This window comes from Pogona vitticeps, chromosome 1 (genome assembly GCF_051106095.1).
Source record: "Pogona vitticeps strain Pit_001003342236 chromosome 1, PviZW2.1, whole genome shotgun sequence".
Lineage (NCBI taxonomy): Eukaryota > Metazoa > Chordata > Lepidosauria > Squamata > Agamidae > Pogona > Pogona vitticeps.
In genome coordinates this window covers 337,490,563-337,516,772 of record NC_135783.1, presented here as the reverse complement: position 1 = coordinate 337,516,772, position 26,210 = coordinate 337,490,563, and the positions used below count along the sequence as shown (strand labels likewise).

Genomic DNA, 26,210 nt, shown 5'->3' with positions numbered 1-26,210 from the left:
TGCGCGTCCAGGTAGGGCCATAGCTTGTATAATTTCTGCAGCTGAAGGAAGGTGCCCCTGGCCACCGAGTCCACCTGGGCTTCCAGAGTTAGATTGGGGTCCAGGAGCACCCCCAGTCTGCAGATCCTGTCCCTTAGGGGGAGTGTAACCCCATTCAGGGCAGGGAAATGGCCCTCCAGCGTATCCAGCGAAGCACCCACTAACAGCAGTTCCATCTTGTCTGGATTGAGTTTCAATTAACCCTCGTCCAGTCCATTATCAGGTCCAGACACGAGTTCAGCACAGAAACCGTCTCACCTGGATTGGTGGAAAACAAGAGGTAGAGCTAAGTGTCGTCGGCATATTGCTGACTGCTCAGACGAAACCTCTTGATGACCTCTCCCAGCAGTTCCATGTAGATGTTAAATTTGGATATGAATTGATAAGAATTATATATATTTATGGGAACAGATTCTAAAATTCTTTTTTAATATCAGTATTGAATAATATAGGAGGAAGGATTGATACCACTGTAGCGTTCCCCTTTATTATGTCAATGGCTCATGTCTGTTATGTTAATACTTCATGCATATTCATGTTGCTGAGAGGCAGAGCCGAGCGAGATCTCATAACAGGCGGAGCCTGAGTCAAAGTCAGGCAGTAAGAGTCAGAGAGAGAATTGGAGTGAAGTGTGTGAGAGAGAAATAGTTAGAGTGTGGGTAATAAATTTACCTAAAGAAGATATTCATGAATCAATTTCTTGTAATCAATAAACAAAAGTTCTATTTAAAAGACCTTGAAGTGTAGATCTGAATCTTTATCTTCCTGACATAATGGTGATTTGATCACCTGGTAGCAGCAGTATAAAAAAGGGGATTGTTTGCCTTCGTGAGCTCTGAGTCTTGACAGTCAAGAAAGGGGCAACAGGGTGAACTCCACAACCACAACTCAAAAAGCCAAGGTCTTGTGGATGTTTCTCTGTATTCCACTTACTAATGGAATGAATGTAAATCGGTGCCTCTCACTCTCAATCCAAAATAATGTTCAATAAAGATACAATTACAGTGGTGCCCCACATAGTGACGATAATCCATGCAGCAAAAATCGTCGCTATACGGATTTGTCGCTATGCAAAAAAAAAAGCGCATAGGAATGCATTAAAACCCGTTTAATGCGTTCCTATGGGCAAAAAACTCACCTTAAAGCGAAAATCCTCCATACGGCCGCCATTTTCGCTGCCCGGTAAGCGAGGAATCGGCGCGAAAACACAGCGGGCGGCCATTTTTTTAAACCCAGCGGCCATTTTGGAACTGCCAATCAGCTGTTCTAAAAACATCACTATGCGAAAATCAGTAAGCGAAACAGCTTACCAATCATCGCAAAGCGATTTTTTACCATTCAAAACATTGTAATGCGATTGCTTTTGTGATCGCAAAAAAATCGTCGCTATGTGGATTCGTTGTTAAACGAAGCGCTCGTTAAGCGAGGCACCACTGTATTGATGATACCAAATGTCACGGAAAAGTCCAGTAGAATTAGTCAATGCACACTCTTTCTTCATCCCAGCTTCCTCCACAGATTATTCATCACTACTATTTATGATTCCAAACTGGTTTTGAAACCACATTAGAATAGGTCTGGTTTCAACACCGAGCCAAACCTAAATGAATGACTTAATTCATTTTGTTTAGAAAAGCTTGTTCTCAAAATTTTTCTTGCCCTGAAAAATGGAACATTAGATGCTGTTCAGAAACTGTCTCATGTGGTGGGAAAATAATGGTATTTTAAAAATTATTTTCAGAAAGTTTTTTTATTATTTGCATCATGGTTTTAGAGGACTGGAATTAATCAGTCAATACTTGCCTTGGTTTACCTAGCTAGTACAGGGTCTAGGATGAGTATGGTTAAAAGAAACTAAAAAATGGGCAACAACTAGAATATACGAGAAGTGAAAGAAGGGATCACCTAAGCGTTATGGCCGCTTTCTTCTGAATCATAATTTTGTGTGTCAGAATATGACGATGTGCCCTAAAATAGTACATATTTCCTTTGCTTTTTTAGATTTTTAGGGAATAGCCTGGTAACTGAACCTGACTATGACCATTGGCACAAGCAGCGGAGAATTATGGATCCGGCATTCAGTCGAACGTGAGACAAACACTGACAGTTCCAGATGAATTTTAAAAGAGATTGTGTGTTTTTCAATCTGTGTTGTTGTTGTAGCCACTCAGTTCTAAATGTTTTCATATTGAAAGAATGGATAAGCAAAGGGCTACCTTTTTGCCTCATTCCTTTCATTGGTTTGGCATCTTACATGTTGTGTGTAGTGTAGTGTGTATGGATTTTGCTCATAGTGGATAGTATTACTGTCTTTGTCTTATGATTGTTGAGCCAAAATCAGATTGGTTATTTAAGTTCAATGAGATAAATGGCCATGGCCAATTGCTCCTTATTAGCGAGTTGCTGCTTCTATTATTTATATAAATATTTTAATCCGCCTTTCTCCCTAAAAAGGACTCAAGACGGCTTATTTTTCACGATACTAATTTGTATACAACAATAAAAGGACCAATGAATCCAAACCAAAAAAATATAAGCAAAACTAGAGTACATTCAATGCACTGAGGTACAACAATCCATTTTTAAACAACCCTCGGCAGCCATTCATTCAGTGAAAGCTTGCCTGAAGAGAAGGACAATAAAGATGGAGCCTGTCTAGCCTCTTGTGGGAGGGAGTTCCAGAGTATGGGACCAGTGACAGAAAAGGCTCTCTTCCGTGTCCCCACCAAATGCATCTGTGAAGGTGGCAGGACCAAGGCGAACATCTTGCCTAATAATGTGAACACTTGAGCAGGTTCAAAATGTATTCCGCTTTACATGCTGTTCTGGCATCTAATTTATAAACATGGGGTTTTCATATATGAACTAACTTCTTGATATGCCACAAAACCCTTTCCTGAGTAGCTAGTATTAATAGCACAGTTTATTTTATATCCTCTATCCTGTGATTGTATGGCCAGAATTAATCTGATTATTTACACTGATCTAAAAGCAGGTACAAAATGCCATGGTCAGTGGCTTCACGTTAATGAGCTGCTGATTGTATTCCCCATTGCGTGCCATTGGGGCATATTATTTATAAACCCTCATTTTTCACATATGAACCAATGTCTTGATATACCACAAAACCCTTTCTTAAATATCGTGTATTAATAACACAGTTACCTGCTTGGTTTGATGGGAACTTTTAATGACCAAGCAGAAGAGCTTATGAAGGAGCTGCAGAAAAAAGCCGATGGAGAAACCCAAGTGGATGTGATGAACCTGCTGGGACGGGTGACGCTGGACATCATTGCAAAGGTAATGTCTGGAAGAATGTGCATGTTTCCATATGGATGAAAGAGTGCATAAGAAGAAAAAGGCATGTGACCTCGTACTGAGGTTATGCCTATTAAATAATAGCTATTCTAAAGCTTTGTAAGTTGCTAAAAATGGAAAACATATATTAAGGAAACTTTTATAGGAATAATGTGTGAGGAAGTAAACCTGAAACACCAGTTCTGGCTTCTGTTCATGCTGATAGCTGTTAGGGAGGACATGCTATGTGCTATTGATTCCTTATTGGAATGCCACAGGACCATAATCAAAAGGCAGCCCAGAACATGCGCTGGATTATGGAGAAAGCCAGAGAGTTCCAGAAAAAGATCTACTACTGCTTCATTGACTATGCAAAAGCCTTTGACTATTTGGACCACAGAAAACTATGGCAAGTTCCTAAAAAAAATAGGAGTGCCTGAACACCTTATCTACCTCCTGAGAAATCTATACAGTGGTGCCTCTCTTTACAATTGCCCTGCATTACGACGAATCTGCTTTAGGACTATCTTTTACGACTATCTTTTACGGCTATCTTTTGTGGTCTAAATGGGGGAATTTCACTTTGCGATGATCGGTTCCCTGCTTCGGGAACTGATTCTTCGCAAAACGACGATTTTCAGACAGCTGGTCGGTGGTTTCAAAATGGCCGCCAGGTAACTAAAATGGCTCCTCGCTGTGTTTAGGGAAGGATTCCTCGCTATACAGTCAGCAAAAATGGCCGCCATATGGAGGATCTTTGCTGGACGGTGAGTTTTAAGTTCATTGGAACGCATTGAAAACCTTTCAATGTGTTTCTATGGGGTTTTAATTTTCGCTTTATGATGTTTGCGCCTGGAATGGATTATCGCCGTTAAGCGAGGCACCACTGTACGTGGGACAGGAAGCAACAGTTAGAACTGGATATCAAACAAATGTTTGGTTCAAAAGTGGGAAAGGAGTACAACAAGGCTGTATATTGTCTCCCTGCTTATTTAACTTATATGCAGAATATATCATGCAAAAGGCTGGACTGGAGGAATCCCAAACTGGAATTAAGATTGCTGGAAGAAATATCAACAACCTCAGATATGCAGATGATACCACTCTGATGGCAGAAAGTGAGGAGGAATTAAAGAACCTTGTAATGAGGGTGAAAGAGGAGAGCACAAAAAATGTTCTGAAGCTCAACATCAGAAAAACTAAGATCATGGCCACTGGCCTCATCATCTCCTTGCAAAAAGAAGGGGGAGATATGGAGGTAGTGACAGATTTTACCTTCTTGGACTCCATAATCATGGCAGATGGTGACAGCAGCCACGAAATTAAAAGACACCTGATTCTTGGGAGGAAAGTTATGACAAACCTAAACAACATCTTAAAAAGCAGAGACATTACCTTGCCGAGAAAGGTCCGCATAGTCAAAGCTATGGTTTTTCCAGTAGCGATGTATGGAAGTGAGAGCTGGACCATAAAGAAGAATTTATGCTTTTAAATTGTGGTGCTGGAGGAGATTCTTGAGAGTCCCCTGGACTGCAAAGAGAACAATTGTATCCATTCTGAAGGAAATCAACCCTGAGAGCCCATTGGAAGGACAGATCCTGAAGCTGAGGTTCCAATACTTTGGCCATCTCATGAGACGAGAAGACTCCCTGGAAAAGACCCTGATGCTGGGAAAGTGTGAAGGCAAGAGGAAAAGGGGATGACAGAGAACAAGATGGATAGGCAGTGTCATCGAAGCGACCAACATGAATTTCACCCAACTCCATGAGGCAGTGGAAGACAGGAGGGCCTGGCGTACTCTGGTCCATGGGGTCACAAGGAGTAGGACACAACTTAACGACTAAACAACAGCAAGGCCCAGAGCAAGGAATTAATTGAAAAGTGAGGAGGGGAAAGGAGACAGGGATGCTCCCTGAAAATCTGGTGATTTCGTTTGAGAGTGGATTTTGTAACCTGGCGAGTGAGAAAGCATAACCAGAATCTTATGAATCCAGCTCGGGTCTTTCAGTTTATATTGTGATACGTTTGTTAAGTTTTTTAATATATCAAAAAAACTTTTGACTGCATTTGATTAAAGCTGCCCTGACAGAGACAGGAGACAACAGCTAGCACATATGAATTGTTAATTAACGTAAAGGACTTCCTTCAGACCACAGACCTAAAGAGGAACAGAAAAATCCAGCAGTTGGTTTTAGAATGGCATAGGATTGGCTTTGATGAAGTAACTGGTCAAAATAATTAGAAGAGAAACATTAGGCTTGACATTTCCAGGGGATCAGCAATTTTGATCTCTTTCTACCTAAATTAATGTTGTACAATCACTGAATCATAGAGGTGGAAGGGATCTCAAAGGGTCATCAAGCCCACCCCTGAACCTTCCCCAACAGGTGGCTATCTGGAGACTGCCTAGTTTAGAAAAAAGAATGTTTCTGAATCATCTGGTGATTTTGCAGAAAATTGATAGGGTAAAGGAGATGATGATAAAATGGGCAAGTAATTTCGGTTATAATATTGACATTGATCACTGGACAATGATGTGGAAAGACTGTTATAAAATGATTAAGCCAGTAAATCTAAGAGAAAATATCCTCAAAATGTTTTACAGATGGCACTACACCCTTGCAAAACTGGCAAAAATGTCAGAAGGTAACAGCAATATCTGTTGGAAATGTAAAAAAAAAAGTAGGAACTTATTACCATATGTGGTGGACATGTGAAAAAGCCAGGGGTTATTGGTTACAGTTGTGGGAAATAATAAAAGGAATCACTCAAAAGAAATTAAATTTCAAACCCGAAATAGCACTATTAAATATTATGCCAGAAATTACTGATAAGAAAATTAAATACTGTTTGATGTACATATTTATAGCGGCTAGGTTACTCTGGGCCCAAAAATGGAAAAGTGAAGACATACCTACAATGGAGGAATTCCTGAAGAAGCTGTTGGACATTACAGAACTAGACACACTTTCAGAAGCACTAAGAGAACAACCAAGAGACTATGCAAAACAAAGTTGGAATTTAATATAAGTTTGGGCCCAGGGACAGATTAGAGGATAGGACAAAATGATTGATGGGCTTTGTTTTTCCTTTTTCGCTTTCAATGTTCTCTGAAAACTTGGGAAATTTGGGATGCAATGAGGTCTGAATCTCTGTCGCCAAAGTGGGGGAGGGTTTGGGGTTTTTTTTCTTTCTTCCTCCTTCATTTTGTTTTTATTTCTTCCCTTTCTTTCCTGTTTTATTTCATATTGTATTTTATATTGTATATTTGTTTGTAGTTGATTAAAAATAAAAAATAAAAAGTGAGGGGGAAAAAAGAAAAAAGAATGTTTCTGAATCATCTGGTGATTTTGCAGAAAATCAATATTTAGCCAGCCGGTGTGAAATGACTCTATTGCAGGGATTCTTTCTAAATAACGCAAAACAAGAAGATGTAATGTGAATTAAAATTTGTTCCTTATAGTATCTCTGCATTCTGGCTGAGCTGCCAACACTTACTTTTAATTTCTTTTTGAATAATTATTTTATGAAATGAAAACATATTGTAAACAAAAGAACAACAAACGGAATAACAAATGAATAAACAAACAAAACACAAAATTTATAGACAAACAAAATTGAAACAAAGTGCTCCCCCCGCTAAGACCAAAAGATCTAGTTCTCATGGAGAACTAGACCGTTTCCTTTATTTCAAGGATTCCCATTCCCCTACCAAGATTGTAATGTTTCTTGCGAAGGCATGCCAGCAGCCGGCATTTAAATTTCAAACTCTGTACTTCTGTATTGACCTCTTGAAATATTTGTCAGATCGTGCCCCTGAGCTAGAATAACATATGTATTTTTATGCTTTTTTGAAAAAATAGCAGTGCTCAGCTCCACAGTTTTTTGGTCAATCTTCTTCTTTTTCTTGATATTACCAGGTAGCTTTTGGCCTAGAATTGAACACCCTGCACGATGACCAGACCCCTTTTCCACATGCAGTGAACTTGGTCATGAGAGGACTGGGCGAAGGACGCAATCCATTTTTCAAGGTCAGGGCGGGATGCTTGCCTATGAATTCAAAAATAAACACTTATTTGCGAAGGGAGATGCAGTAAAACAGTGGCTGTGGCCCCCACTTGTTAATAGGCCGAGGCGTATCATTTCCCACCCTATCCTGAGGTGATTTTGAGTTTGTGGGTCCTTAATGCTGGTGTTAGCTGTGCTAGGAGAGAGGTCCGCTTCCCTGTTTTGGATCCGTCCTGAAGCCTCTCTGCCTGTCTCTGTCCTGCTTCCTATGGTTAATGTGCAAAAATGGAAGCTGCTGTGGTGCTTTTTGGGAGTTGTAATCATATTGCCCTGTAGCATGTTTACCTCTCCTGCTCTGGCCGCTTTTCATTTGCTGCCCATTCGATTCCGCATTGACTTCAAAGTTTTAATGCTTACGTATAAAGCCCTAAACGGTTTAGGGCCTCGATACCTGGCGGAACGCCTACTCCCACCAAAATAACTCGATCAAGTCAGGAGGTGAGGCTGAGGAGCCTGACGCTGAGGGATGACCGAAAGGAAAAAAACTAGAAACTGGGTGTAGTGTTCTCTATTTATTTATTTATTTATTTATTTATTTATTTATTTATTTATTTATTTATTTATTTATTTATTTATTTATTTATTTATTTATACCCCGCCCCTCTAGACCATGTCTACTCGGTCTATGTTATGTAATATAATGGTTTATGGATATTAATATTGCAGAGAGGCAGAGCCGAGACAGATGCTATAAGAGGCAGAGCTTGAGTCAATATTTCAGTCAGAGTGTGAGATTAATAGAGTTTAAATCAGTGTGTGGAGATTCAGAGAGAGTCAGAAAGACAAATGTAAGAGTCAGGCTGGAGAGAAAAGCCTGACAGAGTAAAAGAATGTGTGGTTTGGGGAACTTCTGAGGAATGATTAAATGCTGAAGATATTCATGAATTGATCTATGTATTCAATAAACCAAAGTTTTATTTAAAAGGACCTGAAGTGTGGACCTGAGTCTTTCTGAAATAATGGTGATTTAGAGATCACCTGGTGGCAGCAAGTGAAAAGAGTGAGGTTTGTTTGCCTTCGTGTGCTCTGGGGCTTGAAGGTCAAAAAAGGGGCATGAGGGTGGATGCCACACTGGGCTTTCTCGGCGGTAGCTCCTCGCCTCTGAAATAACCTTCCTCTGGAGATTTGTGCAGCCCCTTCACTGGGCATTTTTAATAAACAACTGAAAACTTGGATGTTTACGCAGGCCTTCCCTCCAGTTGATACTTGATTTTTTCCATTTTTCTTTTTTCTCTTTTTTCTTCTTGGATAATTTGTTTGTACTGATGTTTAAAATTTTTGTTATATTGTAATTTTGTTAGATTGTTGTTTTATGTGTTGGAAGCCAACTAGAATGGTCGTTTGACTAGAGAGGTGGGGTATAAATCCAATAAATAAATTAAGTAAATAGGCTGTAAAGAAACTGCTTTCCAAAGAACTACAATGTCCAGAAAGCATTGTCCAGAATTTGGGGAGTTGGGGCTCAATCAACCATGCCAAAAGAACTCCAGTTATAAGATTCTCCTCATATTTAAAAAGTTTTATAAATTTCCATTCACATCATGCACAGGTAGCATTGATTCATTTGGCCAGCCAGTTTTTCCCCTCTTCACTGGATCTTTTCATTGCTTCAATCCTTATTGTCTTGGCATGTGTGAATGTTGCTGCCCAATTTATTTAATTTGTGAATGTGTCAGTTTTTTTGCAGCACCATGGCCACTTTTACCCTTTTTTATTTTAAAAAAAGGTTATTTATAAATCATTTTTTACCCATGGAAAGCAGCCACAGCAGCATAAACACATTGATCAGAAGGAGACAACCTTCTCCCCACCCCTTTCAGGATTAAAGGAAGGAAAGAAGGCTTGAGCCGTTTCCTGCTTCAACTTGTTTGAGGGGAGAAAGAAAAACTTTTTAAAGAACTGTGCGCTTCACAATACTTTCAAATCTTTTAAAACCTGCTTCTTCCTCCTCCTGGTGCTATTCAAAGGGGAAAAGGAAAATCAAAAACAAGAACTGAGATGAAGAGATATGCAGGAAAATAAGGGAAGTGGGGAATAAAGGAGGGAAGGGAAAAGGGGAGGATGAGAAAAATAAAAGGTGGGGGAGAAAAACAGAAAGTGGAGAAAGGAATTGGGAAGTGAATTTTTTAAAAGGAGGGAACAAAGCATGTCGATATTTTAAAAAGGAGGAAAAAGAAATGATTTAAATGGTCTTTGTGATTAGGCTCAAAAATATCTGAATGGGAAGTCCTTAGAAGTTATGTCTGAGGAAGGATGGCTATGTCTGCCATGGAATATGCTACTTTCTACTCATCTTGTCGTAGTCTTTTTATCTTTTAGTCTTTTAATATTTTTAATAAATATGTACATACATTCGTGAGAGGTCACTGGTGAAAACTCATATGCCAGGTTTTTTTTTAAAGAAATGTTTTTATGCTAATCTGCTCTTAGCAAAATAGCTTATCTTTTTAGTATATGCCAAGGAATAGAAAAATAGTGCAAGAGATTCGGGAGAGTCTGAAACTGCTCCGTCGGACTGGGAAGGAGTGTATCGAGCGGAGGCGCAAAGCCATTGAGAATGGAGAAGAGATCCCCATGGATATTCTGAGCCAGATCTTAAAGAGTGCAGGTAAGAGACTCCTTAGGAATGAGAAGAGGCTGTGTCATTTTTGCATGTGCCATTTTCTATCAAAAGCCTCCGGGATATCACAGAATAGTTTACAGCCTTTAGTTTGTCTCATGACCAAATTATCTGTTAATAGCTATACTGTACTTACGAAAAACCATTAAAAAGGAATAAATGCTATTTGTGAAATTAACACGTTAGCCATGCTTAAATTGACCATTTCTGTTTGAAAGAAAAAGGTGGCAAAAAGGCTATGATCCAGAATGTAAATTCTGAACTTTCTCTTGTTTCTTGTACCTTCTCCAGGGATCTCCAGTGCTATGATCATATTTATGTAATTTCCATAATATACAATTTGCAAATATGTGGACGTCTTGATCTCTGTTTCCTGTCTTTCGCAGCTCAGGAAGGGGACTGTGATGAAGAAAGTATCCTAGACAATTTTGTCGCTTTCTTTGTTGCAGGTTTGTAGATCTTCTTATCTTAAATTCATTACCTTTGTATTCATTACATTTCCTTCAGTGAACTCAAAGGAGTGCAAATGGCTTTGCTCCTCCCTACTTTATCCACACAACAGCCATCTGTGATAGCTGAGGCAACAAGCTGACACGCCTAAGGTTGCCTAGTGTTTTTGATGGATGTCTGGTGAGGAAAACCTGGACCTCTCAAGTCCCAACCCAGCTCTCTAATTCCTTTAGCCTACAAGTCCCAGATTCACCAAGAAAGATCTGCTGCTAGAAGGTCTTCACTTCCATATTGGATTAACAGTGCTTTCCACGTTTGTTTTCTTATTTAAACCATTTGATCCTCAGCCAAAAAGGGCTTGCAGAACAATTTACATACATGCAATAAAACAATATCTCTACTTACTGTCTGCGGCTAATAACCTGTTGGGTTTACCATGATTGCACCAAGTGCTTGTTCTATTTTTGCAAACATGTCCTTCACACAGTTGATTGGACAGCCAATGCAAGACTAGGCACATGGCAGATACTTCCCTATTGCAGCACTGAAAAGGGTAACTTGCTACAGTGGGGTCTTGACTTGAGAACTTAATCCGTATTGGAAGGCGGTTCTCAAGTCAAAAAGTCTGTAGGTCAAGTCTCCATTGACCTACAGTGCATTGAAAACCGATTAATCCCATAACAGGCCGTTTTTGTTCCATTTTGGTTATTTTCTGGTCTGTAAGTCAATTCTCAGGCTGCAAGTCAAACCTAAATTTTGTGGCCAGAGAAGTCTGTAACTCAAAAAGTCTGTAAGTCAAGCCGTCTGTAAGTCAAGGGTCCACTGTATACTGCTTGATGTGCTGCTTATTTTTACTTGAATAAAAAGTAGGATTCATAATGCCATAAACCTGAATAATTATTTCTAAAATGTCTCTAAAATACCTTTAAAAAGGAACTTCTGAAAGTAACTGAAAAATGTTGCTGATTATACCAGTCAATTTAAATTCATTCCTACTTTTAAAATATAACTTCGCTATAACCTTGTTACCCTCCCCTCACAAAACAATTAATGAAATGTAACTGTTGTCCTTGTAAGCCCTGACACTTTCCAACTCTGAGGGAGGGTAAAAAAGCAACTAGTTTCAGCAGGCCGGCAGAGTGTTCCTGCTTCCCATCTGGCCTGATATTTCTCATCAAAGGCAACTAAAACTTCTGTCAGACACAGAAATATTTTAAGACTTCTTTTTTTATAACTTAGTTTCGCTTAAATTTTTGGTTTTATTCCTTTTGTCCTTCTTAACTCAACCAGATTCTGCATCCCTCAGGTCATGAAAGTACTGCAAGTCTGTTATCTTTCACCATAATGGAACTGGGACGGCATCCAGAGATTGTTGCAAAGCAAGTAAACCCCTTATCCTTTCTGGGACCTAACAACAACCATCTCTGCCACCACCTTTGAACTGCAGAGCTGGAAGGGACCCTGTGGATCGTTGAGTCCAGTCCTTGTGAAGGAGGCACAGTGGGGAATCAAACACCCACTATGTTTGTACTGTTTACCGTTCTCCATCCATTCTAAGATCTTTCGGACCACGGCACCTAATCAGTTTTGATCAGTTTTGAGTACTTCTTGTATCTGCCCAATTAAACATGAGAACTGGGTGATAGTCACAAGCAGTTCTTGTATTCTCACTGGCACTTTCCCCTGAGCTGTGGAATCCCAAGAATTAGCGTCAGCTAATAATTTCATAATATGTACACCTATGAGTTGGCTAGATAGACTGGTGATTTGAGTCCTTTGCTGAAGACCCGAAAGTTGAGAATTGGATTCTCCAATTTTCCCCCTGGGAGAAGAATCAGGCTGTGTAGCTTTGGGCAAGTTGCACAGTCCCAGAGTGTCCCATAAGAAGGGAATTGTAAATAGAGATGGGTACAAATCCAGTCCTCCTCCTTTTCAGTCATTTGACCACTCAAGGCAGGAGCACGGAATTCCCTTCTCCACCCCCTCCATTAGCTCCCCACTCAGATGAGGAGGTGGGGCGTGCCAGTTGGTCAGTGGTGGAATCTGGCTTGGGGTTCAGGAACATGGCTGCATGCCCATTTGTAATCCTAAACCACTTCTGAGTATTCTCTACCTAGAAAATCCTGGAAAGGGTTACTGTAAGTCAGAACCGATGTGATATCATCTAATTATAAGTACTATATATGCCTATATGGATCTATTCAGAAACGAGCCATATTGAGTACAGCATGCCTTACCCCCCAGGTAAAATGCATATAGAAATACACCCTAAATGCCTAGGGTTGTCTTGTTCTCCATTGTCTGTATCAACAACAGCCTTGTTGACAAGAGTCAAGGTCATTCAACATTAATTGTGTCTCACAAAAAAGATTTTGTGAAGTCACCCTATGAGTTTATGAAGAAATTGGACATAATCTAGCACAGATGAACTCATTAATTAAATTCAAGTGAAGGATGAAGAATGCTGTAATATTTATCAGGGTTGGGGAAATACATAGTATTCCAGGTGTTGCTGGATTTCCTAGAAAGTTACAGCATGTCATCAACCCCAGCTAGCCTACCCTTTGGTGAAGGCATTAATTCCTCTGCATCTGGAATATCTCAGGTTCTGCATCTCTGGACTTTACTGGAGAGGGGAAAAGATAAGTTAGGGCATATTTCCAAAACTGATATTCTGTTCAACCTATGTTGCAACTATCTTTGCCCCAAAGGTGCTTAACACTGTCCAGAATGGTGACTGTTTTGAATCTGATATTCATAATTCCCAGATTCTCTGTCTGAGTTATGTTGCCATTTAATCTCTTGGATGGTAAGTCCTGGACTTCCCAGATATTGAAGTTGTCTTTTTAGCACTGATGATCAATAGCCATTAAATTAAAATTTTCTTCTGCTTCTGTTTCTTAGACTTCAGGCTGAAGTGGATGAGGTTATTGGTGTGAAGACAGACATTGGCTATGAAGATCTTGGAAAGCTTGAATACTTATCACAGGTAGTGTAATAAAGAGACCACAGCTACTCTGAATAAGCCTTGCTGAATCATCCCACAGTGACAAAAATAATAAAATTGTTCCCAAAACAGAGCTTGCAACATGATGCTTGACAGCCTCTAAAGCAATTAATGTCCCAGTGTGAATTTGCTGTAGTATAAACACATTACAAAAAGACTTTATAGGATTCCCATGCCATGGAAAAGTGTAATTTCCTATCAGTCATGGTGGTCAGTGGAACAATCAACACAGTGCTGTAATACTTTTATTGTTCAAAATGTTGGCTGTGCAAAGAATTCTAGCTTTCCTTCATTCTTTTCTCCGTGATAGTTGAGCTGGTTAGTGAGTCACTCACTAATCAAAGCTTTACCATCACTAAGACAAGTGCATTCTGCACATTTGGCCTACTGTTACTGTACTATGTGGCTGTGTGTGTTTCAATGTCATCCACACAATATTCCCCATGATGTTACATAATCTTCTCGATGTCCTATTGTTTTTTAGTATTTGTCTGTTGCAGAATCAGGCCTTTGTATGGATGCCTGGAAGTAAGTCACTCTGAACTCTGAATTTAGCTGAAACACTGAATTGGTTGTGGAAATGGGTGGCCCTACTGACCTTGTTGGGTTGTACTCTTCAACTCTAGCCAGCACATCCAAGAGTGAAGAATTATTAGAAGTGGAATACAATGGCTGGACAGTCAGTCATTCTCCATCTCTGTAATAAAAAATATGATTCAGCAGGCCGAGGCAAAGAGGAAGTCACAAAAGCAGCAAAATCAGGGAGCTGGACAGGGGACAGATTGGATTTGTCTTCAGTGTAGAAGGGATTTTCAATCTTGAATTGGCCTTCTCAGCCACACTAGACGCTGTTCCAAGTCCTCTATACAGAGCACGTCACCATAGTCTTTCAAGACTGAAGGATGCCTAAGTATCTAACTAACTAGTAGTATACAGATCCACAGTGCAAAAAATGACCCTTAGGGAGCCTAAGCACATAAAATGGGGGGATAGGAATGATTTAATTAATTTAAAATAAATTTTAGCAGCATGGGCAGATGATGGCATCAGCTCTCACTACATAAAGTTATGTGAACAGGATTTTGGAATTTTTTTTTATGCTGAGAATCACTTGGTAAATTTATTGCCCAAGCAGTTTTTTAAATGGGATGTATTCCAGATGAAAGGACAAGGGGAAAATGACCAGTGTATGTTGTATGAAATACATCTTCACTATTTTAGGTCCTCAAAGAAGTTCTACGATTATATCCACTAGCTCCTCGCACAGTACGCTGGACAGGAACAGAGAACATCATTGAAGGGGTTAAAATTCCAGCAAACACCACCTTGATTGTGAGTCTGTTCAATGGGCTGCAGCATATGGTTGTCCAAAGCTCTTCGGTACTTGGCCCCAAATGTCCACTGACGTAACTGAATTGTACACCTAAGGCAATGAATATTTGCTATGATTCCATAGGAGTGCATGAAAACAGGAGCAAGTGATAGTAGATGCTGAACTTGGTCTCCTAAACCATCTGTCTTTTGGGGGACTGATGTAAATAAAACAAATGATAAACAAGTCATGCATAGATTTTTTTAATGTACGTAAAAAAAATGTTGTTTCATAGATATATATGGGTTTTAGCAGTACCCTTTTGACTTATAGCAGAATGCCTTCTTTATGAAGTGTATTTTCCAGATGGTCTATATTTATTTTGCTTGTTTTATATTAATATTCAGATTCCACGTGTCTGAGGGGAAAAAAAGTCTAGGCAGGTATCAATATATAAAACAAGAAAATAGAATGATTTAAAGAATAGTCAACATTTTAAAATGGCAGAAATAGAAAGGTGGGGACTCCTAACCAGAAAATAAGTGCCCAGAGTAATAATAATACAACTCTCCAAGCATTTTTGAGCAGAGTCCCTCTGAGGATAGTGTTCCAAAACCTGAGTGCCAAAATGGAAAACACCATTGCCTTCTTCCTTCTGTGTTACATATCTGTGAACTTTAAAGACCTCTGAATATGAGCCAAGTATGAGAGCAGGCTAATGTAGCAGGAGGCAATTTGCGAGGAACCTGATTTGGGTTGGGTGCCTTGAACTCTCCAGATGTTCCTGGCATACAGTTTCCATCACCCCCAACCGGCATAGCCAGTGGTGATGGATTAAAAGAAATTAAATTCAACAAAACATGTAGTGCCATAAATTGCCCAACCTATGCTTAATCTGTCAACCAGTCCGTCCCAACCTTGGGTCCCCAGATGTTCTTGGACACCAACTCCCAGAAATAGATATGGGGTATTTGTATTTATATATGAATACAAATACCACCACACAGGTAGACATAATGAAGGTCCGGCCACCAATTTGCCGTTGCTGTGGAGCCTTCCAATGGCTTTGAAGAGAGCATTCCGCGAGCCGTTCTTCGACCGAGCACAGAGGCTTGTCATCCATCTTCTGCGAGGATTTGCGAGCCGAACATGATCTTCCGAGCCATGAGTGGACCATCCGGCCCCAGGAGGCTGGACCCTCATTATGTCCACCTGTGCGGGAGTGTTCATATTCTTATACGAATACAAATGCCCCCATCTCTACCCAGAAACCCTGGCCAGCACAGCTACTTGTGAAAGCTTCTGCAAATTTTAGTCCAAGAACACCTCGGGATCCAAGGTTGGGAACTATTGCTCTGAGCAAAGTCTATAAATATTTATTTATTTATTTATTTATTTATTTATTTATTTATTTATTTATTTATTTATTCATTGATTGATTGATTGATTGATTGATTGATTGATTTCATAGCATTCATTCCAGCATTGATAGCATTCATTCCAGGCAAAGGGCATTCTAGTGTTGACATGAAGTAAAAACAGATGCTGAAAATGCAAACAGAAATCCATTCTAGTCTCTGCATCTGTCTCTTGCATCTATCCAGCTGCCTCCCATGTGCAAATTTAAATGCCCCTCTTCCTTTGGCAGTTTAGCTCATACGTGATGGGACGTATGGAAAGATATTTCAAGGATCCACTGACCTTCAATCCTGACCGATTTAGCAAAGATGAACCAAGGTGAGGACCTGTCTTTCTTGCTCTCACTATTCTGGTTATTCCAGGAGAAATAGCTGTAGATGCTTTCTCGTTCATTTTGTCTGAGAACATCATGTAGATATCATAATTTCAATACCCTCGGATATCTTTCTCACCCTCACTGCTTCTTGTAATATTTTGTTTGACACTTCCAGCTAATTTTTAAGACTTTAGAAGGCCTAGTGAAAAATGTCAGACTTCTACAGTGGTAGAGACGTCCTTCAGTTGGTGGCTCCTATAGAAAGGAGCAAATTTGCTGCATATTTGTTATTTTCTGGCATTTCCGTCAATATCTCTTAAAAGATACTTAAATTGGCATATTGTGCATTATTTTCCACACCATTAACAGTAGCTCAGTCTTCAGAATTTAACTGCTTGAACATTTTACAGCATGGAGGTCAGCATCATCACTTTCCCAGTAGGGAAAGCTGGCATTCTTGATACCTATGCAGACCTGCTTAAGAGGTTTTCTCAGTGTTTTTCAACAGGTTTTTGATTATATGGAGGTGGAAGTTAGCTTCTTTCTGATTGTTCTAGTGGAAGTAGTTTTGCCAGTGGAACCACTAAGTTTGACCTTAGCCTTAAGCGGATAGGTTGTGTTTCATGGCTGTGTAACAAAAAGTGTCTGAATGATTTCTATCTGTCTTGATTTTTTTTAGACCATACTTTTGTTATTTCCCATTCTCCCTGGGACCTCGTTCTTGTATTGGGCAGGTATTTGCACTGGTAAGTGAGCCATCTCTAAAGCTGTCAGGTGTTCCTAAAAGGTGGAACTTGTCTTTTAAACTACAGGGCACCAGGAGAAAATATAGCACTTCTGTTTTTGATCTAGAGTTGGTGCCTCACAAGACGAATGTAATTTGTTCCATGAGAAGCGCTGTCTTGCGAAAAAATTGTCTTGCATAGGTTCCCCTATGGGAAATTTATTTGTCTTGCGAGGCATTGCTCTTGAAGAAAAAAAACATCTTGCGAAGCAAGGCCATAGAAGAAACCGTCTTTTGAGGCACCATAGCAATAGCAAAAACCAATCGTCTTGCAGGTTTTTTGTCCCGCGAGGTATTCATCTTGTGAGGCACCACTGTACCTGTTTTACATCAACAAGGATCCAATTGTTCCCCCTTGTCTCCTAAATCTCATGGACCAGTGTTCCCCATGTTCTTGGACTTCCCACATGTTCTTGGACTTCGACTCCCACAGATTCTAGCTGGCACGGTTGGTGGCAAAGGCTTCTGGGAGTTTGGCCCAAGGACATTTGGCATTTCAAAGTTGGGAACCACTAATCTGGTGTTTTTTTGTATTGCATTGGAGATGGAGTTTAGTACTACCCTGTTTTCCCAAAAATAAGACCTATCCTGAAAATAAGCCCTAGCATGATTTTTCAGGATGCTCGTAATAGAAGCCCTGTGATACTCTGCCCTCCACCATTGTGCAGCATTGTGTAGCAACCAAAATACGATATGACAGTAAAATAAAACATCCCCTGAAAATAAGCCATAATGTCTTTTTTTAGGAGCAAAAATTAATATAAGACCCTGTCTTATTTTTGGGGAAACACGGTATGGTAGTTCTGATTTGAAATTGTTGGCTATGGTGAGAGCCCCCCAGTTGGATGCACTTGAAAAAAAAATAACATAAAAGTTAGCACAAAAGTGGATTTCTTAAAAGATTACGTAAAGAGAAAAGAGTGGACTTTAAAAGAAAAGTCTGATGGTGAACTCTGTTCTCTTTCCGTGCCAAACATCAGAAAGGCAGGGGGGAAACAGTCCTCCATCTAATAGAATGCTTTACTTGAATAGTGAGAGCAAGGACTGGTAATTGAGAGTGCCTTCTGAATTATAGATAACAGAAAGCAGCTTCCAGGTGTGTTGAAGTACAAGTCCTACAACTACAAGACCCACGTTCCCCAGCCATTGTGGCCAATGGGCGTGGAGATGGCAGAAATGGTAGTCCAGTGTATTTGGCAGTGTCTGGCTGAGGAAGAATTGCTTTCTACCAAGTAAATTTTCTTAGAAGAACTGAGGGCATTTGAATGAGCCATGACACATAAACGACAGGAAACTAAAATGAATATATGAATGGAAATGAATAAAAAGACAAAAGCAGAGAATAGACTGAGTTAGCCTGAAGAAGAGTGACAGAACTTTTACAAAGAATCAGAGCTGTGAAAGCTCTCAAGGTAGAGGAACGGGCTGAAGCATCCTGAAAGGTTAAGCGATGCTTCCATGAGAATAATGTTGACAAGATAATGATAATCAAAAGAAAAAAAAACATGAAGGTCCTGATTGAAGTGGAAGAGCTGAAGTAGATCATTGAGTGGTACGCCTGAAGTAATTATTAAGAAGTGTGTTTGGTTCCCTTGCCAACTGGGTTGGTGGTATTTATATGACATGGCATATCAGGGCAACACAGAGGCATCAAGGAACAGAAGGCTGGAAACTGCTGTTTAGTTTTGAGAATTTGCATACAAAACAAAATACTGTAATGTATTTGGGCTTTCTTTTATAATGGTATGGAAGCAGGAATGAAAAAAAATTCTGTACATTTAATACATTATAAACTATGTGGGACATGAAGGCTGAAATACTAATCATGTTATGTTATTCTTACGTGTCACCAAGTTACCTTTAGTTCATAGTGATCCTAATAGGGTTTTCAAGATATGTATGTGAAATATTCAAGGAGTGGTTTTATCATTGCCAACGCCTGGGAGTGTTTATGACCAAGAAGGGATTTCTACCCTGATCTCCTAAGTCCTAGTCCATCACTCTATCCTTCACACCACCCTGGCTGTATAAATATTTTTATCAGTGAGGTGTAAAAAAACCTTCAGATTTTGGATACCACTGCTAAGGGTCAAGAGTGATGGCTTAGTTAGAAAACTAGAACTAGGACTAAGGTTCAAATTCCTACTCAGACCAAATTTCACTGACTTTAACCCTGTCACTCTTGTTCAAACTAACCAACCTCATTGTTGAGGTTGTTGTTAAACTATACAGGGAGCCAGAAACCATGGTTTGAATTCTTGTTGAATAAGAAAATACATGTGAAAATAATTTTTTGGATTTGTTTCTTTTTACCATGCTCCATATAGTGTTCACTATACATCTGTGGTTTTCAGCATCCACAGCAGGGCTTGGAAACAATCCCATATGGATATGGGAGTCCTACTATGCTGACAAAATCCTGTATGCCTCTCTAAGCTCCTTAACAAGAATACCAGGCTTAAAATGTAAATGCAATAGACAAGCACGGACTGCTCACTGTTCCATTTTTTTCCATGGCAGATGGAGGCGAAAGTGGTCATGGCCAAATTTCTGCAGAGGTTTGAATTCCAGCTGGTTCCACCACAGAGCTTTAGAATTTGGGACTTAGTGACACTGAGACCTGCAGATGATGTGGTGTGCAGGTTGAAAGCACGATGTCATTAATTGAAATTCAGTGGAATCTTAGAACTCATATGGGGAAATGTTAAAGGATAATTAGTCCACAGTCAGTGTGATTCAGTGATTTTGGGTTTTGAGGGTGAGGTGGCATCTGTGGCTGCCCTTAATATTCAGTAGCCTTGTTCTTTGCCCTTGTATTGGTTGCCTGTATATTTCCTATTCCCTTTCGACCAAATCCAGAATACTACATGAATTAAAGGCTGCTGCTCCTTCTAAAGAGAAGGGGACGACAGAGGACGAGATGGTTGGACACCGAAGCTACCAATATGAATTTGACCAAACTCTGGCAGGCAGTGGGAGACAAGAGGGCCTGCCTTGCTTTGATCCATGGGGTCACAAAGAGTTGGACATGACTTAACAAAGAAGCTCCTTTTCAGGCAAGGGTGGGTGGAAAACAACAACAAAGGAGTGGCAGAGTCACCTGGCAGTGGACTCTTTGCTGGAATGTAGGCCTTCGTGGCTCTCCAGTGTTTCCAACACCTAACTTTGCCCCTGTTGCTTAAGGTGACAGATTTAAAAGGCTTACTCCCTATTCAGGTGTTCAGAAGGAAGCTAATCTGAAGGTGTGAGGAGGAAGTTCTCTAGCCCTATTTCCCTGCCACCGCCCCCCAGCTGTTCTTGTCTCCATGTAAAAAAGAGCTTGAAAAGAGCTCCTCTTTTTTCAGGAACTCAGATATTTTGGGACCCACTATTATATGGAGAGATTCAACTTGTGGCAGAAGCTTTCCTCTTCAAGATAGTCTCTCTTTCCAAAACAGAATTTTTTTTCCAAAAATATTCCAAAAATGTTTCATGGGGTCACATGGTATATATCCTGCCAGGACTGTTCACACAGCTGTCAGTTCAATTGGTACATTTCTTGCTTTTTTAATGCTTCTGTAGCCTGCACATGCCATCTTGTATAAATCAATTCATTTGCCATCCTATTCCTTGGGTTTCCCGCTGCAATAAACATTTTCTTTAAAAAATTGTAAGTGACATATTGCTATTTTCCTGATACTCCAGCCAGTGTGGAATCTGGTGGTATATGACACCTGATATGTTGCCCTTCCTTTTTAATTTTCACTTCCCAATTTTCACTTCTCAGGAGGAGGAGGCGGGTTTTAAAAGACTTGCAAAGTATTTGGAAGAGTAGGGTTTAAAAAGAGAGAGAGGAGACATTAATGCAAAACCCCTTTCTTTCTTCCCATCAAATAATTAAAAGTAGGAAATGTCAATTTCTCTGCTCAAGCTTTCTTTCCCCTTTCCTTCCTTACACCTGCAAGGGAGTGGGAGAAGGATGTATCTGTCTACCCAATGTAGCAGCTGCAACAACCTATCAATATCACTTAATTTTTTTAAAGAGTAAAACCACAACGGCCAAGTGGCCATAGGGCCCCCAGACTCAGTCTCTTCACAAAGTAAATAAATTGCCAAAAACATTCACCTGGGCTGCAACTATAAGATATGAAGCAATACGTGATCAGTACATTTTAAAACAACCCTACTGGCAAGGGTGGCAAAAACGGATTGGCTGGCCAAATGAATTGATCTTACCTGTATGTCATGTGAATAGAAATTTATAAAATGATTTTTAAAACAGCAGAAGCTACGTAACTGTAGTTCTTTCAGTACGTTTGATCTAGCCCTACCATGCCTTTTGGAGAGCAACAACTTCTTCATTCCTAGAATAGGTAGAACAGAACTGTATCTCTAATCAAGTGGAAATTCACTCATAGGGAATAAATAAGATAGTGGAATTATATTTTGCAGTTCTAATCAAGAGGCTGCCATTTTAATACACCTGACACACTGTGAAGGCTTCTTCGCTGCTATATTTGCATTTCTGAATGTCTGTTTCCATGGATCTTACAGTCCTAAGCCTCGGGTGATCACTTGTGAACCTGTGTATTGTGTTAAGGGTAAAAATCACTAAATACACCAGATTTAGAATCTCTCAGCCTAGAAACCGAATTGTTAGAATCAAAGCTATCAGACAGACCACTGAGTTCTTCATGTTTTGGACATCAAATGTATTTCACTGAGACTCGTCTAAGATCAAAGTGAACAAATATATCCCTCCAGCGTTTTTTTTTTAAATAGAGAACCAGTGTGTCATAGTAGATCATGTGTTGGACTGTGATGTGGGAAATCTCGATTTTTGTCCCCACTGAATCGAGAACCTCGCTTGCCAACATTTTCTTGTGTAACACAACAAATTCTTGAATTTTGTTTGATTCCTCACCATTATTGGATCCAAAAAGACCAAATACTGTAGTTCCAGAGTTAAGGATCTATAACAAGTGGATGGATTAAAAAGGAATGGCGATTGATAGGTCATTTTAAAATTGTTGAAATGTATTGAACAAAAAAATTGAATGTAATGTAATCTTTGAAATTAATAAAATACTAAATATAACTGGGTGGAATTCATAAATGCTGTGACCTCTTTTGATGAGAATTTTTCTGCCCTGCTCCCTTGCAGGAGTGGAATAGTGTGTGGAATAGCAGTTGGACTGCTCTAATTGGATTCCAGAGACTCACTTTCAGGTCTTGCTGAGTTATGAACTCATTGGCCAGAATCCTACTGGTGTTCATGTAAGATTGGTGTAGCTTGCTGTGACTATTTTGAAGAAAATGATGAAGCTCTGGCCTGTGTCTCCAGTTGTGCAAGTGGACACCTCCAGTCAGATGTCTCCAGTTGTGCAACTGATATGTTTCCTGGCACATGGTCAACTACCGGCAATTAATCATGGTAAATTATGCAAGCCTCAAATATGATTCTTTTTATACAACAATCTTTGGCTGCTCACTCCTTAGGGTCTGTCCAGACTGGCCACTTTGGGTGTGGGATGGACAGATCAAGCGGCAAAGGCTCTGCTGAAGTTGACAGAAGGAGCAATGTGTCATTTGGTAGACTTCTTGCATCCAAACAGGAAATGGCTGCTTTTAGCCTGATCGGTTGTCATTTAAGGGCTTACCCTGATCATCGGTGGTGGCTCAGGAGAAGGGGATTTTTTTTATGCCACTCCTCTCTCCCTCTGTCAATGCCCTTCTGTTTTTTTCTCTCCCCCCCCCAGGTTGCCTTTCCACATTCTCCCCCAACTCTCCATCAGAATCTGCAGCCATAATGGCTGTTGAAAGCTGAGGCTAAACAAACTAAACAGTGGGCTAAACAAGGGGTGTGCCAAAAAGAATGCATGCTCTATGCTGGGACAGAAAGTTGCAGAACTCCTAAAAAGCTCTTGAATGGAAACAGTGGATCATTCTAAGTATACAGTGGCACCCCACATGACAACGATAATCTGTTCCGTTAAAATCGCTGTACAGCGAAATCGTCAAGTCAAAAGCCTTTCCCCATTGGAATGCATTGAAACCCAGCTTAATGCATTCAAAATGGGGAAATTACCTCATCGTCCAGATAAGATCCTCCATAGGGAAGCCATTTTGAGAGCACCGATCAGCTGTTAAAATGGCTGTCCTGTGAAGCATGTGTCTGGAAAACACAGCACAGCCATTTTAGGAACCTGATGATCAGCTGTGAAAATCGTCATCTTGCGAACAGTTCGCGAAGCACGGACCTAATTGTCGTCAATGAAAATCCCCCATAGGAAACATCGTTTTGCGATCGCTATAGCGATCGCAAAAAAGTCAGCGTCCTGCGGATTCAACATCATGCGGGGTCATCGTCATACGGGGCACCACTGTATACACTGTATGCACTTGCAAATCAGAAACTATTAAATTACCAAAAGAGGGCTACACTTGATTATGTCAGCCATGGCCTTTGGGGGGAGGGGTGTCACAATGTTTACAACAAGATTTCAGCCACAGAGCGAATAGGAGGGAAGGCTGCACTGATTAATTGTAGGGCTGGCCCAGAATTCAATTCACTCTTAATCAGCAACAAGTCACTTAAGTTAAGATTACAAATTAGAACCTGAGATAAGCTGAAAGTCTCCTGTTCTCACCCTGTAGTGACATGCTCCACTAAGCCCCAGATGAAGGGTTCAAGAGATCCTAGCATGAAGTACTAGAGGATCTTGGCAGAGAAAGGGAGGGGAAAAGTTGGGTATTTCCAGAGGTCTCCTTGTATTGCCAGCTCTCCTTTAAATTTATTGTATTTTTACTACCAGGGTTGAGGAGAGGTGCCTTTGGCTTTTTCTGCTTCATGTCCAAAAATAATATAGATGGCTTTTGGTACTAGAAGTAGTAGAATTCATTTTAGGAGGTCATGACAATCATACAATATTTGGTTGCTGGTTCTCATTTGTGTGTTCTTAATTTCTTCTCCATTTTCTCCCTCCTGTATTCTGGGAGTTGCATTCTAGAATCACAAATCTGTATTTCTCTATCCTCCAGCGTTTTCACAAATGAGATTTTTTCCCAACCCCATGATCCATAAATAGGCCCTTTGTCTGACCTACCTCACAGGGTTTGCTGTGAAAATGAAGTGGAAGAGCTACAAATGGCAGCTTGAACTCAATGGAGGAAAGGTGAGGTAGAATGCAGCTGAAAAATAATAGGCGGGATCACAGATAACGTTGATTCTAACCTAAAAATGCAACCATGTTTTGAAGAAGGTCAATCTGTAGACAACCTAGTAGAACAACCTCCATATGTGAATAGAAGTTTGGTTTTAAAGCATGAAAGGCCTTGATGGTTGCTGAGGAACCTGGGAAACAGTCTAGGGTGAGAAACGAACTCTCACAATAATGCAGCCAAAAATAATAATAGATGGAATGACAGATGTGATCGGATGGCTTTAAATCTCTCCCTCCTGTATTCTGAGAGTTGCATTCTAGAATCACAAATCTGTATTTCTCTATCCTCCAGGGTTTCCACAAGGCTGGCAGCTGCACTATTCAAATCTCTTTCTGGAAAGTTGGAGTGATACTCTGATTTTCTCAAAATCAAGTCACAGAGGCTGTGATGGAGTGGCTGATAATATTTGCGCAATAAAAAAACTATTTTAGGCTGGAAGGGTATGAACCTTTGCTAAAACCTTTTCACTGTTAAAACATACAAACCCAAATCAGGATCCTAAATTGGTCTCAAAGGTTAAATGCTTCTCCTTGCAGATTCTCAGAAGAGATGTCCAGAAATATTTCCAAGGGAGAAATAAAAGTAAATCCCCATTCTGGTCCGGTGTAAACATCAACTCTATAGTAATAAACGTATGGATGTTATCATCAGTCAGTCTTTACTATTACGATCATAGATCGGCCAAATTTTAATGCACTAAGGATATTAATGGAGCAAATACAGGCAGTCTCTCTGCGAACTGAATATCCAGTTTTAGTGGTAAACTTAACTGAAGATAATATTAAAATATAACAGCTAGTCTTTAAGGTACCACAACGTTTTTCTCTTCTTCTCTTTTTGTCGTTTGATTTATTTGACAGAGCAGATATATTTAATTGAGAATTAATCAGATGCGTCCTCGTGAAACATGCCGGCACATCGAATTTTGCTACCTTCTCGGTGATTTCCTCGTTACCGTCATCATCATCATCATCGCAACCGCTGGAAGAAATTATGGGCTTTTGTTTACGCATTCGCGAAAGAGACTGCAATTGGTCTTCCAGTGCTTGCGGCTGCAATGAGAGGGTAGAGAGGGGAGATTGGACTACAACCCCCATAATTCCATAGGCAGAAGCGCTTCCTGGAGAATTTTGGGAATTGTAGTAAAAAACGTTTCAAAGTCCTGGGAGTAGCCATGCCAAACTCTGTCCCTTTAAGGGTCGTCCTGCTGGCTCCTCCCTCCGAAGGCAAAGAGTTTTTCCTGGTCAAAACGGACGCAAGCAGTGAAAACTTTCAGCTGTCATGGAAGTGTTGCAGGTGGTCTGGAGCTTGCTGGGCTTCTTGCTCGCGGTCTCCCTCCTGGCTTTCGGTCTTTATTGTTTCTACATCAAAACGGTCCATTGGAGATATGATCACATCCCGGGGGCCCCGCGGGCCAGGTAAGAAAATAAGTGAGCATTTTTTAAGCAGTATTGCAATAGTAAAACTCCACTTGTCTCAAAACCCAGCATCCTGGTTCCTTTGGATGCTCCCCTCTTCTCCCCAGATAGAAATGAGAAAATTACCTGTAGAAAATGAGCGGTTTTATCCTGGGTGTTTGTGCGTGCCTGCTTTTATTGGGTCAGGAGGGCCACTGTGACCTTCCCTGCTTGGAGAATGAAATTCTATGGTAGCTTTAATTCGTTTTATTGCATTACCTTAACAGACCACAAAATT

The 26,210-nt window shown here is 40.2% G+C and overlaps 2 protein-coding genes across 4 annotated transcripts in view; both read left to right on the top strand.

Annotated features, from left to right (window-relative positions):
• LOC110089659 (cholesterol 24-hydroxylase) overlaps nucleotides 1–25,462 on the top strand; it is a 30,935-nt gene extending 5,473 nt beyond the window's left edge. Inside the window, exons 5-15 of one of the 2 annotated variants that reach the window (XM_078383780.1) lie at nucleotides 2,041–2,127; nucleotides 3,201–3,339; nucleotides 7,257–7,367; nucleotides 9,856–10,012; nucleotides 10,411–10,473; nucleotides 11,781–11,853; nucleotides 13,379–13,463; nucleotides 14,703–14,813; nucleotides 16,442–16,530; nucleotides 17,208–17,274; nucleotides 25,376–25,462. In XM_078383780.1, the coding sequence (XP_078239906.1) occupies nucleotides 2,041–2,127; nucleotides 3,201–3,339; nucleotides 7,257–7,367; nucleotides 9,856–10,012; nucleotides 10,411–10,473; nucleotides 11,781–11,853; nucleotides 13,379–13,463; nucleotides 14,703–14,813; nucleotides 16,442–16,530; nucleotides 17,208–17,274; nucleotides 25,376–25,390 (997 nt within the window). In that variant the 3' untranslated portion in view covers nucleotides 25,391–25,462. Of the gene's footprint in view, nucleotides 1–2,040; nucleotides 2,128–3,200; nucleotides 3,340–7,256; nucleotides 7,368–9,855; nucleotides 10,013–10,410; nucleotides 10,474–11,780; nucleotides 11,854–13,378; nucleotides 13,464–14,702; nucleotides 14,814–16,441; nucleotides 16,531–17,207; nucleotides 17,275–19,832; nucleotides 22,395–25,375 lie in introns of those variants that run through there. The other variant, XM_078383779.1, reaches the window with a different exon arrangement.
• The window catches only part of LOC110089661 (cholesterol 24-hydroxylase), a 33,363-nt gene continuing 32,533 nt past the window's right edge, over nucleotides 25,381–26,210 (top strand). The window contains exon 1 of one of the 2 annotated variants that reach the window (XM_072986643.2): nucleotides 25,381–25,933. In XM_072986643.2, the coding sequence (XP_072842744.2) occupies nucleotides 25,797–25,933 (137 nt within the window). In that variant the 5' untranslated portion in view covers nucleotides 25,381–25,796. The remainder of the gene's footprint in view (nucleotides 25,934–26,210) is intronic. The other variant, XR_012082658.2, reaches the window with a different exon arrangement.